This window comes from Anas platyrhynchos, chromosome 23 (genome assembly GCF_047663525.1).
Source record: "Anas platyrhynchos isolate ZD024472 breed Pekin duck chromosome 23, IASCAAS_PekinDuck_T2T, whole genome shotgun sequence".
NCBI lineage: Eukaryota > Metazoa > Chordata > Aves > Anseriformes > Anatidae > Anas > Anas platyrhynchos.
In genome coordinates, this window is record NC_092609.1 from 1,255,511 (window position 1) to 1,271,002 (window position 15,492).

The following is a 15,492-nucleotide window of genomic DNA, read 5'->3' on the forward strand; positions in this document are numbered from 1 at the left end:
GAGAAAAAGCAGGTTCCGAGTCAGCCAAGCTCACGAAAATGCCCTGGCTGGTCCCAGCTGGCCGTGAGCAAAGGGGATTGTGTTTATGTGTAGCCACAGACACGTGGCCGGGGAAGCAGAGCAGGTCACAGGAGGGAACTGTGCACAAAAGAGCACTGAAAAGCCAGCCTTTGAAAGCACAAGCAAATTTCCTGATACATCACTCCATATAGGTAAACTTACATCGTTTTAGGGATTGCATCATGATATTTGCAGGGTTTTTTAAGCAGAATCGTTGGACTTTTAGCAGTCAGCAGCAGGGTGCTTACCACCAGGCAGCCCTCCCACCAGCACACTGCTGGCTCGGGCTGTGTGCCGAGCTGTGCCACCATCTCCCCTTCCAGCCCAGTGGAGATGATTAATGTATAGAAACAGCCCTTCAAAGAGAAAACATGGAACAACTGAAGCTAGGGAGGGCTCTTTTAGGTACCAGCATGGTTTTCACTTACTGACAGCTCTCAGGGACATTTAAGATTTCGTTTGGAGTTCTGGAGCTAATCCAGGAGGTCATGAATCCTCTGAAAAACCTGAGGGAATCCTCTCCAAGCCCTGGGCCCTTCTCCACTCTTTATTTTTTGTGTGAGCTTTAGCTTAAGAAGGAACAGTCCATCCTCTCAAAGCTTGGCGAATGGCTGATGATATCCTGCAAATCTTCCTGGATTCCTGCTGGCACCCGCTCCGTCTTTAGAAACAGGTTGGAAACCAAAACCAAGCCCTTCCTGTGATTGCAGCCATACGTATTAAGCTTACAACCAAGTTTTTTTTTTAAAAAAAGACTTCAGACTTTTTACAGCAGATAAGAATTTATTTCTTTGAAAGAATAAATCCAAATGAAACCTGCAATATTATGTAATTGAATTATCCAGTCCCGCTGTTCCAGATCTTTTGGGATTTGGGACCACGTACCATGAAATTAAATTACTTGGCAAGTACACTTAGCAGGTCCTTAGATACTTCCCTTAATGCCAAACTCCAGTTTAGAGGAAGAGATAATCATGTGTTCATCCTGTACATCATCTGCTATCCCATTATATGTTGCTTCTTGCTATTAAGTGAGGAGCATTTGGTACAAAAAGTGCGTTTATTTATAACAAGTGACAGTGACAAAAAAAATAACCAGGAAAAACAGACTACTCAATATAAGTAAAACTGCAATGTACAGAAGCATGGCAGGAAGTCAAAACTGGCATTTAATAAATAGCCAATTATTGAAATTACTTAATTACTATTTGGGAGGAGGCTTCTGTTGTACACACAATTTATTTTTTGCAAAAAGATAACTTTATTTTAGCTGAATTTTTAGAATGAATATGAAACTTCAGACCACTGAAACGAAGAAAATTACTACCTATGGGCAGCATCAGAAAAGCTTATTTTCTTGGCTCACCAGCATCTGATGTAGACCAAATGTCTGACAACTAACAATACAAGCAGCTGAAACTTTCTGGGAAGGCACAACCGCTGCCAAATGCAATAATTAAGTCCAACTGTACTCTTCACATAAGTAAACGCCATATGAATTGCAACAGCAAGGAAACTGAGTAGGAAAACACTGCTTTAAGTAGGCTGAAGCACATGGGAGGTTTTCCATGAATAAGGCAATGCAATCGATTTTAAGTTGGGCAGCTGAATCAAAAGTAAAATTAACAGTTGAGGTCAAACTTCCTTAAGGGAAGCCACCCTTCCCTTCCCATTCTCTAACTTTTCCCAGCCACCCTCCATTCAACATTCCCATGTCCCATTCAACCACAAACAAACATTTTGCAATCAGGTTCACTAGGGCCACCTATTCAGCCTAGAAAATACTTCTGCAGCTGTTGAATTTTCAGATAACCTCATATCAAAAAATGTTTCAATTTTTAGCACTTTTTCCCTCCAGAAAACTGTAAAAGTCACCAAGTTTTAGTTGTGCAAATAACAGCTTCCAGAATAAATCCATCTTCCATGGCATGTCAGACAAGTAATCACAACTGAACGAAAGTGGAATTAATAGCTCTTATCCGAATTCTTAGCATATTACAATCCCTACACACTCTACTAATAAATTACTAGAGAAAAATACGTTTTTTCTGAACTGTTTAGGCTCGAAGTTTGTAATTCCAGCCAGTAAGCTTGTAGCTGGCAGCGTGTTGTGGTTTAACCCAGCACCATGCAGCCATTCGCTCCCCCTACCCCCCAGTTAATCACAGACTGTTTTACCTCCATTTTATTCTCTTTTTATCAGGTACAGAAAGAAAAGTACACAAACAGTTACATTTCTCTTTCTTCCAATTTTCTATTCCCTAGCTATTTTGTTACAGGGAATTAATTATGAAACTCTAGCACTGACTTAATTTTTGTGGGCAATTAGTACAATGAATAAGCCCAGAGAAGGAGTGGTGTGTATCTGCAGTGGTAGAAGAAATCTAACACCACGTGGGTCCTTTCCCTTTCTAGAGAACTGCAGTGACCTGGTAGTTATTTCACCATAAAGCATCTTTGAGTCTTCCAAAAGAGATTAGTTTGATTCCAGGAAAAATTTTGTCAAAAAAAACCCCTCATCCACAAACCCAAGGGAACTAACACATAGACTTCAGGGGAAAAGGGTATCCGTTCTCATGGTATTCCTTTGGATTGTTCCTGTGGAACACAACTGCTTAGGAAAGGTAACATTCAATTTTATTTAGGACGTCGGTATTTCTTCAGAAAAAAATACTGTATCTTGAAAGTAATTTTAATCTCTTCCCCTTTCTATTTCCCCTTTCTTATTTCTCCATTCAGCTGTAGAAATTCAGTAAGAAAGCATGGGAAATTAGGGAAAGTAGGTAATTTATGCTTTTACTTTTCAGCAAAAGGGAACAAAAAGAAAAAGAAACAAAATGAGAAAACATGTACAGTAAGCCAATTACTATTTAATGGACTGCATCCTCCCAGCCCAGTGGAGGTAGTGACTGTTATAAAAACCTCAGATTTCTATACATTTCAGTTACAGGGTACATGGTGGTGGTAATTTTAGCCTATATTTCACTCCACCTTCTGACACTGTTACACAACATTTATTGAAAGCACATTTGATGGTAATGAAGTTTCTATTAACTATGATTAAGTTTCATAAAGCACCTGAAGATAATTTAAGATGTGCAGAAGCAGAAAATGAAACATTTGGTTTAGTACATTAGGAAACGTAATTGATTAAATTATCTCATTTACAATAAGTGCTTTCCAGGAGCTATGCAGGGCATACGTTTCCCCCAGTCTCCCATTAGAGTTTGCTAGGAGATAGGCAAGATTCTTCCAGCTTCCCATCCTCCCCCAATTTTCCACCTCTCTTACTTTTGGTACCCTTTAGCAATACGAAATCCATTTCTTCATATAGCAAGTCTTCAAGAACAAGGACTAAAAGTCAGAGAATAATGGAAAAGGCTAGATAGTAGAACAGGTTGTTTCTCAATTATCTTCATAATTGACTTTGATTTTGCATCAGTGATGATTCATGTAGTCTTAAATGAAGTTCCTGTTTCACCGAACAGCAGCAAGCTGCATCATGTGTTTCTAACCCCACAGCTAAAGAAACCCTTTAATTCTCCTAGGAACCTTGCATGCTAAAATCAATCCCATTAAGGTTTCTATTTTAATAAATCAGAAATTAAAGCAATTTAACTAATGCTCTTACAAGATTCTCTAATTAAATGGGAACAGCACAGATAAACAAAAGTGTATCAATTGCCTGCGCTGTCACGGCACAGACCAGTTGTATGCGACCCATCAGATGACTCCAGCAAGAATGTGGCTCCTTTCTTAATTTAGGGCCCAAGTTCCATAAAATTCCAAATAATCTCATGACCCTCTGCACCTGTATCTTGGAGGAATACTCAGAGTTAAACCCCACGCTTTATGATACAGAAGAATATCTCTTTAAAGAAGATAGGAACAACTGTATCCATCTCACAGTACAGATGGATTCTCCTTCCAAGTCCTCCAAAGGACTTGAGCCAAATATGTATTTATAAATCTGTTTGTCAAAATTCAAAGATTTTTTTGTTGTTGAAAATTAAGCTGTGAGAAATCCTCACAACTTTGTGTATGGATTATAAAAGACAAGCAATGTCTTAGCTTTAAAAGAAGATAGGCTTCATGGAAATTGCGGCTTTGATGAGAAGAGTGCCTTTTTTAATGAAAACTTTTTTCAATTCACGTATGCCACTCTTATTTAAACTAAAATTCCACTGAAATCAATGGAGAGTGAGAAACCAAGACTGTAGGATAGGAGCCCCTGAAAACAGCATATAAATTCATATATACGGAAAGATATATAAATATACATGCACACTCTTTACAGTGCAAAGCATACCAACACCCTTTACTGACTGATAAATCAAGGTGAAGTGAGCTGACCAAGATCAGACAGAGCCACTGGTGGAAAGAGATTTGAACCAAGCAAGCTGAACTCCTATATCACTGCTCCCCCCCCCCAATGCAAGTTCTCAAAAGATCAATTTCCAGATAAGCATTCCTGTAGAAATGGCTCTCAGTCAGTCAGACACAAAATTACTGAAGCACAGTCACTTCTTTTATTTTTAGTCTAAAACCTATGATCAGCAAGTCGCTAAGAAGATGCTTTCAGTAGATGCAAAAGCCTTTCATATAACCTTCAGTTTTATTTAGTTCCTAAACAAATAAAACAGAATGGCAGAGAAGATGAGAAAATCATATTTACAAGAGAAAAAAATAACTTACTTTGGGATTTTATTTCATGAAGAGGTTTTTTATCTAAAGAGAGAGAGAGAGAGAGAGAGAAAGAGAGAAAGTTGCACTTAATAAATTTACATGGAGCATATCTATTTCCTATATCGCTTCTGTCTAGCTCTATAAATGAAACATTTTCTCCTTGTTTGCTGACAATATGAATATTTTATGTTGTCCATATTTTTTCCCTTCATCTGCTTTTTCTAAATCTCTTTCAGGATGTTCCTTTGCAGTCATTCCTCATGTGGTTAATTCAAGTATTTGTTAGCTTTTGGATGCCTTTATTTTAGAGTATTATGCATCCCAGCAACAAGCAAGTTCAACACTTTGAAGTGGATCACTTGGCAAACAAAGTCAGTTAAGATTTAATTTTTTCTCTGTATGTTTATGAACTATCAGAATTTACAATATATTCACATTTATGTATCTAAATACACACAATAATTACGTCTATATGTGTATATAAATAACATACAGAACCAATGTAGTATTGAAACATATGCAAGGATATTATATTATATTATATATTTAGATGTTAAGTTAACTTTATAAAGCAGATTCTATATACTAGTGCATCTCTCTCAAAACTGAGGCTTCTCTCTCTCCCTCATAATAAGCATTTGATTTATCCTGTATAACCTATACCTAAAAAAGTAATCTTTAGATTACCTTAGGACCACGTCAAGACACGCGATGTTCATCATAGTTTTTTGGTACATGACAATGTAAGCAAATGGTCATGAAATGCCTTTTGTTCTTTACTTTTAGTTAAATTGATCACTTTAATAATTTTCAACTTAAAAGCTTCATGGTTTTTGGCTTTGCCAAAAAGCTATTTTTTTCTTTTTGATTTTTTTTTTGTTTGTTTGGTTGGTTGGTTTTGGTGAGGAAATGGTGTTTGCAAACACTGAATGAATAGTATCAGAGTTGGATTCTGTAATGGAAAGAAACATTTCTGTGCTGCTGACACAGACTGGTACCTACAGAAAACTGCAGTAGAATTGAAATGAGTTTGCCATATAAACTAGTGAGATTGCTAGAACCAGAAGCCTCTTGGCAATATTCAGTATCACAACTGGTCAAAAAATAAAAAAACAAATTGTTTATGATGCATTAGTAAATAACCAAAAAAAAAAAGAAGTTTGCAGTTCATCTCCTTATAGCCTGCGTATTTCTTTCTTTTTTGGGCACTGGGAAAAGAAATCGATAGTTTTTGAAGTTATAAAAAACAAATAACTTTAAAGCAAACAGATAAAAGTAAAATAAAAAACTCTACAAAATCCTCTTCTGTTAAGCAATGAAAAAGTTTTCACCTCTAGAAGACAGAGAGAACCCCACCAAGGACATGTACACTACTGAGAATACCAGCAGGGAATAAACAATGAAATACATGCAAGAAATACTAAGTTATTTAAACTGTGTGAGCCAAAGTGACCTTTGCTTTCAGATGGCGGCAGTCTCCATTTTATCCCAACTTGGTGGGCCTGGCAATCATTCACATAACTCAAAACAAAAATAATTGTCTTCTGCAAAGCAGTTTCTCTCCCTTCAACTGTTTGACATCCCAGTACACATTCCCTGCAAGGAAGGTGCTTTCAGCTGCTCCTCAGTTAAGGACTGGGCTATCTGCATCCATCCAGAAACAATCAAAATCCAAAGCAACAACAAGAAAGAGAGATCTTCTGGGAATGAAAGGATTCCTTCTCTGTGTTCTTCCCAATCTTTCCTGTCAGGAACTGAGTAAGGAGTAACTTGGGAGTAGGCTCTGTTTTATCACTGCTGCATTTAGTGACTCCAAGTTGGAAATTCTTGCTAGGGATTAGAACTTTTCCTGCTAGTTCAGAATCGGGCCACATATTTCCGGCATCTTTCATTCTCACCCTTACTTTCATTAGAGTTCGTACTTGTTAACCAAAGAAATCTTTCATTTCTATTTTTGCCTCATGAAAGGAACAAAGTTAACAAGTTGTGCCTGATAACCTCCAAGAGATTAGTTATCTGAAGCACTGCACTGCATTTCCTTCACAATTCCCGATGGGATGAAAAGCAGAGCAGGAAAGGCACATATTGGAAGATGAACGAGAGAAAGATTTTAAAAAATAGGGTAATTGCATCAATTCCTATTAGCTGAGAAAGCAATTATGGTCCTAAAAATAATTTGACAGAAATATATATATATATGTACAGCATAACCCATTAAGGAGTAATGGTATCACATTCCAAGATGAAAGAAACAAGAGACACTTAACACTTCCATCTATTTGAATGCATACAGAAATTCAACTTTCAGAACCAACACATACTCACTATTACTCCCCATCACAGCAGAAGGAAGAGACGAGCTTATTTGAAGCACAAGGAGCATGAAGGACAGAGCTGATCTCAGTTCCACTCGTTACTGAACAGCAACAGGTTCTGATTCACTGAGTTAAGTTCTGCTTTTACAGCTTAGCTCAGTTAGTTTCAGTGAAAGACTGTTGTACACAAGGAATAATACTGAGAACACTCTCAACGCCAAATTATATTGGAGTAGATTTTTTTTTTTTTATCTCCCCACAAAATACCAGTTTCTGGTTCCGATATTAGGTAAAAAAAATGTTGGTGCAAAGAAAAACCTTCAGTTATATTTCTCTTCAAATTAATCTTATTGTTGTTAGTTCAGTTTCCCTAATTCCCCTCTCACCTTACAAAAAGAACAGTAATACTTTACGAAATGTAGTCAATGTAAGAACTTTCATGGGCATTACATTTAGAAAGAGAAATTATATTGATTTTAAGCCGTAAGTCCTAAACCTACTTCAGTGCAAACAGATACCCACCTTGAATGCAAAGCCCTTCGGTGCAATTCTCGGACTCTTGACTCAAGCCCTCGCAGTATTTTCCCCCGTTTCGAGGAGGCGGTGCGATACATTCCCGAACTCTCAAATGCTCGCACTCTGGGCTGCACACGGACCACTCACTCCACACCTCCCAGTTTCCATCCACTGTATGGGAAGGGGAAAAAAAGCAAACATTGTCATTGCTTATCAGACTGGTGGAATTCAGAGTTCCTACAAAGAAAATTTGTTTTGTATCTCTCCTCAAGTCGCACCAAGTAAAGCACACCACTATATTTATTTCTCAAGAGTCGGATACCGTGTCAGATGTGAAGTTAAAATTCTTCATTAGAATGTACCACCTCACACGTACGATGTGAAAGCTTTTAAAATAGCACCAGTGTACAATGTCCTGCAAATATAGGCCATTAAAAACTGCAGGAGGAAACATTTCCTTTGCCACATAGCTATTAGCTTCTGAAGTTTCAATGCAAATTCTACCTTAAAACAGGTTGATGTAGAGAGGCCACACATTAGCGTACCAGAAAATGAGGCTGACGTTTACAAAAAACACCCTAGCTGGCCTTGCAGACCTCTGGCTAACGCCCTGAGCAGGACGATGGATCAATATGTTGCTTTGCTGACTGATATACAGCTGCCTCTGACCCTGTCCCAGATGAGAAGAGATTCCACAGTCTCATGTATAAATCAGGTCGAAGAAAAGTCAGAATAACTCATAGACAAATACAAATAGTATTAAATTCTTTAAATACCAATTCAGGACATGTTGTACCTAAAAATTCATAAAAGCTAGAGGAGAGGTTTGCTAAAATCCAAACAGGCTATGCTATGATCCATGGAAATATCGAGTCTTAAAACTTCCATGTACACAATCCTACCAACTTTCTTTAGCTGTATAAGTGAAACCCAAATTCCAAAATCAGGTAAGGGAGGTTTTGTTCACTTGTGAGGATGCAAGTATTTCCAATTTCCTTTTTTGCCCTCAGTGGGCTTTTCAAAGCACAATTGTCTACCAGGCATTTCAGACAGAAAAAGGGCTCCCCTAAGTGTGACGGTCAAAGTTACTCCTTAGTGGACTGTGCATATCTCACCGGGGCAAAGAGAAGTGCAGGTAATTTTCTGCACTGACATTCCTTCACAAAAAGCACCTCCATTGAGTGGAGCAGGGTTAGTACAGGTCCGTGATCGCTTCTGCCAGCCCCGACCACACCGCGCGTTACAGTTTGACCACTCGGTCCACGATGACCAGCCTCCGTTAACTGCAAAGCACAAACGTGTTAGTGGTTGCAGGAGGTGCTCTAAGACACAGTAAGCAACAGATCTGTTCACATCACTTAACACCAAAATTTTGCTTTTGATTGATGTTCTACAGGTAAATTCCAAGCTGAACTAGGAGCCACTTCCACCTACAAAGCATCAGGACACAACTACATGAAGGCCATGGTGTCAGAGAACACAAACGCTTGTTTTGGAGGAGTAATATCCTAAGAGGCACAGTAACTCATGGGAAGACTCAGAGGAGAAGGTAAAAGCAAGTACATTAATTCTCTTAAAGCATGCTTTGTTTAAATCACGAACAAGACTTTTATTATTTTTAAAAGGATTATTTAGGAATTCTCTGTCTCTACCAATAAAACTTCCCATGAAGTAATAAACAGGGAGAACAACAGGGGGGTGGTAATAAAGGAATGGTTCTGCTCTTTTTTGCTTTGCTGTGATTCACCAGGCAATGCTTGTACACTGCAGAACCCCAGTTAAGGAAGCCCTGTACGTACCTCCCTAGGCATGTGTTTAAGGGTTTCCTGATACAGGCATAACTTATTTGTATGGTTTATCTTATAATTCGATCTTATTAATATCTGGAGCAAGGATTGTTAGCACTGACATAGCTTCTAGAAGCTTTCATCACAAACAAGAAGCTCGTAACTCTAACCCCTGTAACAACAGGCATGATCTCAGCCTTGAGCAACAGAGCTAAAATTCATCATAACAGGAATGAGGTTAGCCATTTGATTTAGAACCTGTTGTAAGTTACAAACAGAACTTCAGGCAGAAAAAGCACGCACATCTAAGCTTTTCCATAATTATCACATTTTCACCAACCATAAACCACAACTGTCGCAGACATGCTCCTTCTCTTGGCAACAATGTTGGCAGCCATGCAGGTATAGTTCCCAGAGTCAGACAGACGTGCCTGTCGAATGATCAGGTTGTGGTCTGCTCTGGTGTCAATGTTCTCGTCCAGGTTGGAATCGATGGGCTCTTCATTCTTCAGCCATTCCACCTGGAGAGGGGTGGAGAAGACAAGAACGTGACATAGGAAAAGGAAAGATGGAAACAGGAAGTCTGCAAAATTGTTTTTCAGTGATGCCACTCCGATCTTTATAATAAACATTAAGATAAAAATCAAGCTAGGATGGGATTCCCAACAAGGCAGATATTCACAAACTCAAAAAAGAAACTAATCCTATTCTGAAGAGCCTGGAGCCTCATTAGCAAAGAGGCACCAAATGAAATGCTAAAATAGGAAATATTAAAAGAACTATAAATGGCAACAAGCTGGTTCCGAGTTGCAAGAATGTGGATTATAAAGAAAACGTTACGTTTGTACTACTGGGAAAAAGGAAGGGAAGGGAAGAAAATGGAGACTAGCAATCCAAGTGAATGTCAACTAAGGAATTAACAATTTTATTTTATTTTATTTAAATTCAGGGGAGGGAGGTATGGACTAGGAACTTAGAATGATTTTTTATTCTAAGATAAAAAATCTGACAAGAGAGAGTAGGAAGTGTTTAAATATATTACTCTTTATGTACAGCCCTTCACATGTTCAAACCATTGGACAATGATCAGTTAAGCTTCGTGATATACAGGGTTAATACAGGGTACTATTAATTTAATATTTCTGAGAGAAACAGAAGGATGAAATCACTTGCTCAACACTGCACACAGTGGACGACCTGTCATCATAACAGATTCTCATTTTAAATAAACATTATTAAACTAGAAGGCCATTAGTATTTGTTGTCAAGGTACATAAATACTGTGAAATGCTATCTATAATATATTTCAACACATCTCATATCAACCAGCATATTTCTGAGTAGACCCAGGAATTATCTGCAAGGCATTTCACCACTTGAAACATTTAAACAAAATATTTAAAGCATGGTAAGCTGCTGCTACAGAACTGAAAAATTAAAAATAGAAGCAGAATCTATTAGAAGTCTGAACAAATGTGACTCATTTTAATAGCTTTTCTAGACCTGAAGGAGGTATGGCTGTACTCTGAAGTCAAATACCCTTCTCATCTCAGTTCTGATGAATAACCTCATTTGGGAACCTGTGGAAGGACCTGTAACTTTGTGGTAATGAGCTTATGGATTTGCTAGCTACAGGCATTCATTAGCACACTGTTCTGCGCAGATGGTCTGCAATTTGTAGATTTTCCAGTTTATAAACAAATCTGCAAAAGCTGACCATCAAAGCCAATTAGAATTCATGCCAGACAGCAGGTTCCCCTTCCAGTAGCATCAGTCATTTTGGTTAGCTGGGGACAGAAGGTGTGGGACTGACATATCTGTTGCTTCTCACATCTCTGCAGCACGGCAGTCAGCTGGGAACCTATCTTGAAAAAGAATTGGGGTTTGTGGCATTGCTACCTTACCTGGTGACTCCAGGAGTAAATACAGTGATTATTTTACGCATCTGTTACAAGGGGCTCTAGATGAATACGAAATGCATTTCATTTTATACAGAAAGTAGCCTTTAGCTCAATATACTCTTTTCTCAACCTGTGATTAACCAAAAATAACAAAACCAAAGATCATCATCAAAGGTTCCATTAAGCATTTAAGACATCTGTCTTTATTTCTGCATTAAAGCTTTGATACAGCACTGGGTTTCATTGCTGTTGTTTTCTCTTTTGCTATGTTTTTGTCTCAAATGGTATTAAACAATCTCCCTCACAAAAGTTTTCCATTCCTAGAAGCACTCCAGGAGATGTCACAGCTAGCATTGGTGCTTGGCTCCGTTCCTTCCCCAGGCTCGGTGCTGTGACAGGCACTGCACTGGCAGCAGATGGCCAGCTGCCGCTCCGGAGCAGCAGACAAATGACCTTACCAAATCCCCTAATGCCAAACTCTTTCCTTAATAATATCTGTTTGAATGTATTCACGCAGTTGTATTGCATTTCTCTTTGGTCTGAGTACGATGGGTACGACCAAGTCATCCACCTACTGCTGCAGAGCTTCCCTTTTGGAGGTACTAACTGTCAGAGGGGATACACGCACGCAGTTTTGCATTTTGACTCTCATTAGATCAGGGCCTTTTGTGGGGCAGGAAGGCTCCAGGTCCCGATTACTGTTACACTCCCACTTTGGCACCTCGAGCTGTTTTTCCTCTAGATAACTGTTCCATCTTGCTCTGTTCTTCACTGCGTGTAGGACTGCGAGGCATGGTGAATGAAAAATGTTTACATTAATGCAAAGCATTTAAAAGAATGATGTTCGCTATGAAGGGAGAACATTAAACAGACGGAACATAAATGTGAAAGCAATCAAAAGATGATTTGTAAATGAGGGCATGCATTGCTTTTTGCTTCTTATCTGGAGGCTCGATGACACTGAATACGCTTTAATTCCAGCCTCCTCCTCACTAGAAGATGACTGCTTCAACCTCACCAGATGAAGGTTTTCAAAGACAGAAAACTAAGATGAATTTAAAGGAAAAAATGATAAATTTGAAGCCAGCATGATGACAGAAGGTCATTGCTATTTGCCGTGGTGCAACCTTTGGAGAATTTCAGCACACACATACACAACCAACACAAAACAACCAAGCAAAATAAAGGCAACAAAGAATAAAATGAGGCATGTGGTCTGAGCTGCCAACTTGTCATCTCTGAAGAATAGACTCAAAACTCATTAGCATTTAACTTCACTTGCTTTATCATCACTGGAGGTCATAAAGTTGCTTGTAACACACTGAAATACATTTCTATTTAAGAATTAGTCTGTCTGAAGATCTTAAATGTTTTATCTTGAACTAGACCTAAAATGGCTGTCTATAACTGCAGTAAGTTTATAAAAAGAGACCTTTTTTTCTGAAATAAAATCTGCTCAGAATTCAAATACTGCCATCAATTTCTAACAAAGGCTAATCACGTAATGATCTACAAAAGAAATGCAGGGACAGATATGGATTAACTCAGCTACTACGTATTGGGTGGCAGCAGATGAATTAGCGTAATCATAAATTTGTTCCAATTACAGAAAGCAATTATCAAAGGCAAGCTTACAGCATTATCAAAATGAAATCAGCTAAATACACCATATCCTAGGTAGATTAAGATGAGAGTTAGCAAACTCTTTAATTATTTCTTTATTTCTTGAAAAATTAAGTTTATCCATCTCATCCATATTTCCGTCTACTGTCTACAACATCAAAACCCCCGTCAGCTGCACCACGACTGCCCTTTGAGTTGTGTAGGTGATGGGAGTCTTCCTTAAGAACCCTTAAGGTTTCTTCCCCAGTTGCTGTAACTTAAACATCCCAAGAGCTAGCTGGCTGCCCGTGGCTATATTTGCTATTCTTTTTAGGGTATCTTGTTTGAGAATATTACGAGTTTAACACCCAACAGGAGCAATACCACTCAGCCATCTTTTGGGCACACATGATAATTTTATAGGTCAGAAGACAAAAGGCCCTGGTATTCCTGCTTTTAGATTATACTGTCCTGCCCTTTAAACACATCTGACTTTCTCATGTGGTCAATAACCTGAGTACACATATATCAGAGATAATATAGTTAGAATGTCAGCTCCTCTTGAAGAAAGAATCAATTGCTTTCTGTATGCAAGATAAACACTTCATGATTTTAAGATGGGAAAGGTCAACACCTGACTTATGGCAGCACAAATGTTTCTTATATAGTAGTCAAGTTTACAGATTTTAAATACCCTCTCTCAGATGGAGAAAACAGTAAATAGATCCTTAACCTTTCTTTATACATCCTTAGCCTTCCTTTAAGCCAATACCACTGTTCAGCACATTCCTGAAAAACAGTTTTTGCATCTTTCAGATAAAAATGTTTTATCAGTCCTGGATCTGCTTGATATTTTAAATGTAAGCACAGCAGACTAGCATTTAGAAAGTCTGGTACAGAATGCAATAAGTAAACAGGTACATTGCTGCTCATGAGATTGCAGGTAATTACACTAAACACAATTTTTGTCTCTACTATCTTATGTTTCCCCTGCACTGAAGCAGAAACTGTCTTTCCATGAACCAGACAAAAGCTGATATAACCTAATAATATATATTATCCTAAACCACTCTGAGTATGAAGCTGTTAAATATTTCTATTTATGTTAAAGTTGGATATAAAGAGCACCAGAAAGTGGGTTAGAGGGGCAGAAAACGATACAAGAGAAACACATCTCTGTGCACAGACTATTTAAAGAAAATGTAACAAAATAATCAGGAATCGAGGTGCCTTTTTATGTCTGTCCTTTGTCAGGAATGTTTGACAGATCTATCATCTGGCTTTGAAATAAACAATCCTCCCCCACAAACTTCACTAGGGAGGAATAAAGTTTGGGCATGAAATTTTGAGCTAACAGAACAAAGCTATCCAAAGTGGCCAAAAGTCATTAAAACAGGACTCAGAGACACTTCTCCAGATCTTTGTTCATTCTCTGCTGTAAGGACAACTGCTGAGCAGCGAACATAAACTCGAAGTTGATTCCAATACCGTTTTTGCTGTGTCCTATTAAGGTATTTAAGCAATTCAATATAAATAATACAGAAGGCATCTCCAAGAGAGTTGTTAGCTCCCTAAGAACAAAAGGAACACTGTCAATATATACAAAAGAACTAGGCAATACTCTGTCTTCCCCTTGAAAATCCACCTTTTCATTAAAAAAGAAGGAAAAAAAGGCAGAGCTGAGAACATCTAAAATCAAAATATCTAATGCCTATCTGAAAGCTTTTCTTTAATTGGAGAATAAAACTGTGCAGGAAGGATAATTGCTTTTCTTCAAATAAATTTCCTTTAATAAAGAACACTTGCAGTAGGTTCTCCCCCTCGTGCAGGTACAGCAGGCTTCTGCCACTTTCTCCACCGACTCTACAGCAAGCCTAGGGAGATTTTATCACTAGGCTAACATTAGCTTTTGTGAATATTCCCCCCACAGTAATCAGTTCAGGCCTCAAGCTAGAAAAAATTCTTTCTACCTTATCATAGATTTAAGTCTCATATTCCCAAATCTTTAAAAGATTAAAGATTTATTATTTAAAAGATTAAAAGCCTTATTAAAAATGGCTTTGCAGTGACCTAGTGTTTTATGGAAGGAAGCAAGATACATTCCCTTCAAGACTGAGCCAGATCTGGCACGAAATTTGTATTTCTAGAAGTGCCAATGTCTAGCTTGAGAAACCTTCCCTGCTGTTACAGTTAGGATGGATGTATAGGTGGGGCAGGTGCTCCAATTACAGTGACGAATTAAGATGGCAGCATATCTTTGTTACAGTTTTATTTTGCTTTCCACCCTAACACTCAGAACAAATACACACGAGAAGCCTCCCATCAGCATAAGTCATCGTGGGAGATTAATAATAAACAAAAGCCAGTTTGCTGGACCCAAACCATTCACATCTACCTTTGTGATCACACAGCTATTTTATCAACATGATCAAAAAGCATTAATCTTCCTTGCAAGGAGCCTATTGCTAGCAACACAAAGGAAGCAGGTCAACTGTACCTGCTGCATTTCTTAAAATTAATCCACTGAGGAAATATTGCTACTGAATCGTTTAATCACAGTCATACTGTTCTGGTAAGCATATTTTTCCTTCGTTAGATTGAATCTATAATCTCATTGCAAAAATC

General features: G+C 38.2%; 1 protein-coding gene and 1 long non-coding RNA gene across 12 annotated transcripts in view; one reads left to right on the forward strand and one right to left on the reverse strand.

Moving 5' to 3' along the window:
- The window catches only part of LOC110353909 (uncharacterized), a 130,990-nt gene that overhangs the window by 101,060 nt on the left and 14,438 nt on the right, over window positions 1–15,492 (forward strand). The window contains exon 3 of the long non-coding RNA XR_011804721.1: window positions 8,974–9,126. This is a non-coding gene — a long non-coding RNA (uncharacterized lncRNA). The remainder of the gene's footprint in view (window positions 1–8,973; window positions 9,127–15,492) is intronic.
- UNC5D (unc-5 netrin receptor D) overlaps window positions 1–15,492 on the reverse strand; it is a 196,233-nt gene that overhangs the window by 29,061 nt on the left and 151,680 nt on the right. For 9 of the 11 annotated variants that reach the window (XM_072027140.1, XM_072027141.1, XM_072027139.1 and 6 more), the window contains 4 exons: window positions 9,705–9,885; window positions 8,693–8,860; window positions 7,584–7,748; window positions 4,756–4,788 (listed from right to left, as the gene is read on the reverse strand). In XM_072027140.1, the coding sequence (XP_071883241.1) occupies window positions 4,756–4,788; window positions 7,584–7,748; window positions 8,693–8,860; window positions 9,705–9,885 (547 nt within the window). The remainder of the gene's footprint in view (window positions 1–4,755; window positions 4,789–7,583; window positions 7,749–8,692; window positions 8,861–9,704; window positions 9,886–15,492) is intronic. The other 2 variants (XM_027443553.3, XM_027443555.3) reach the window with 1 other exon arrangement.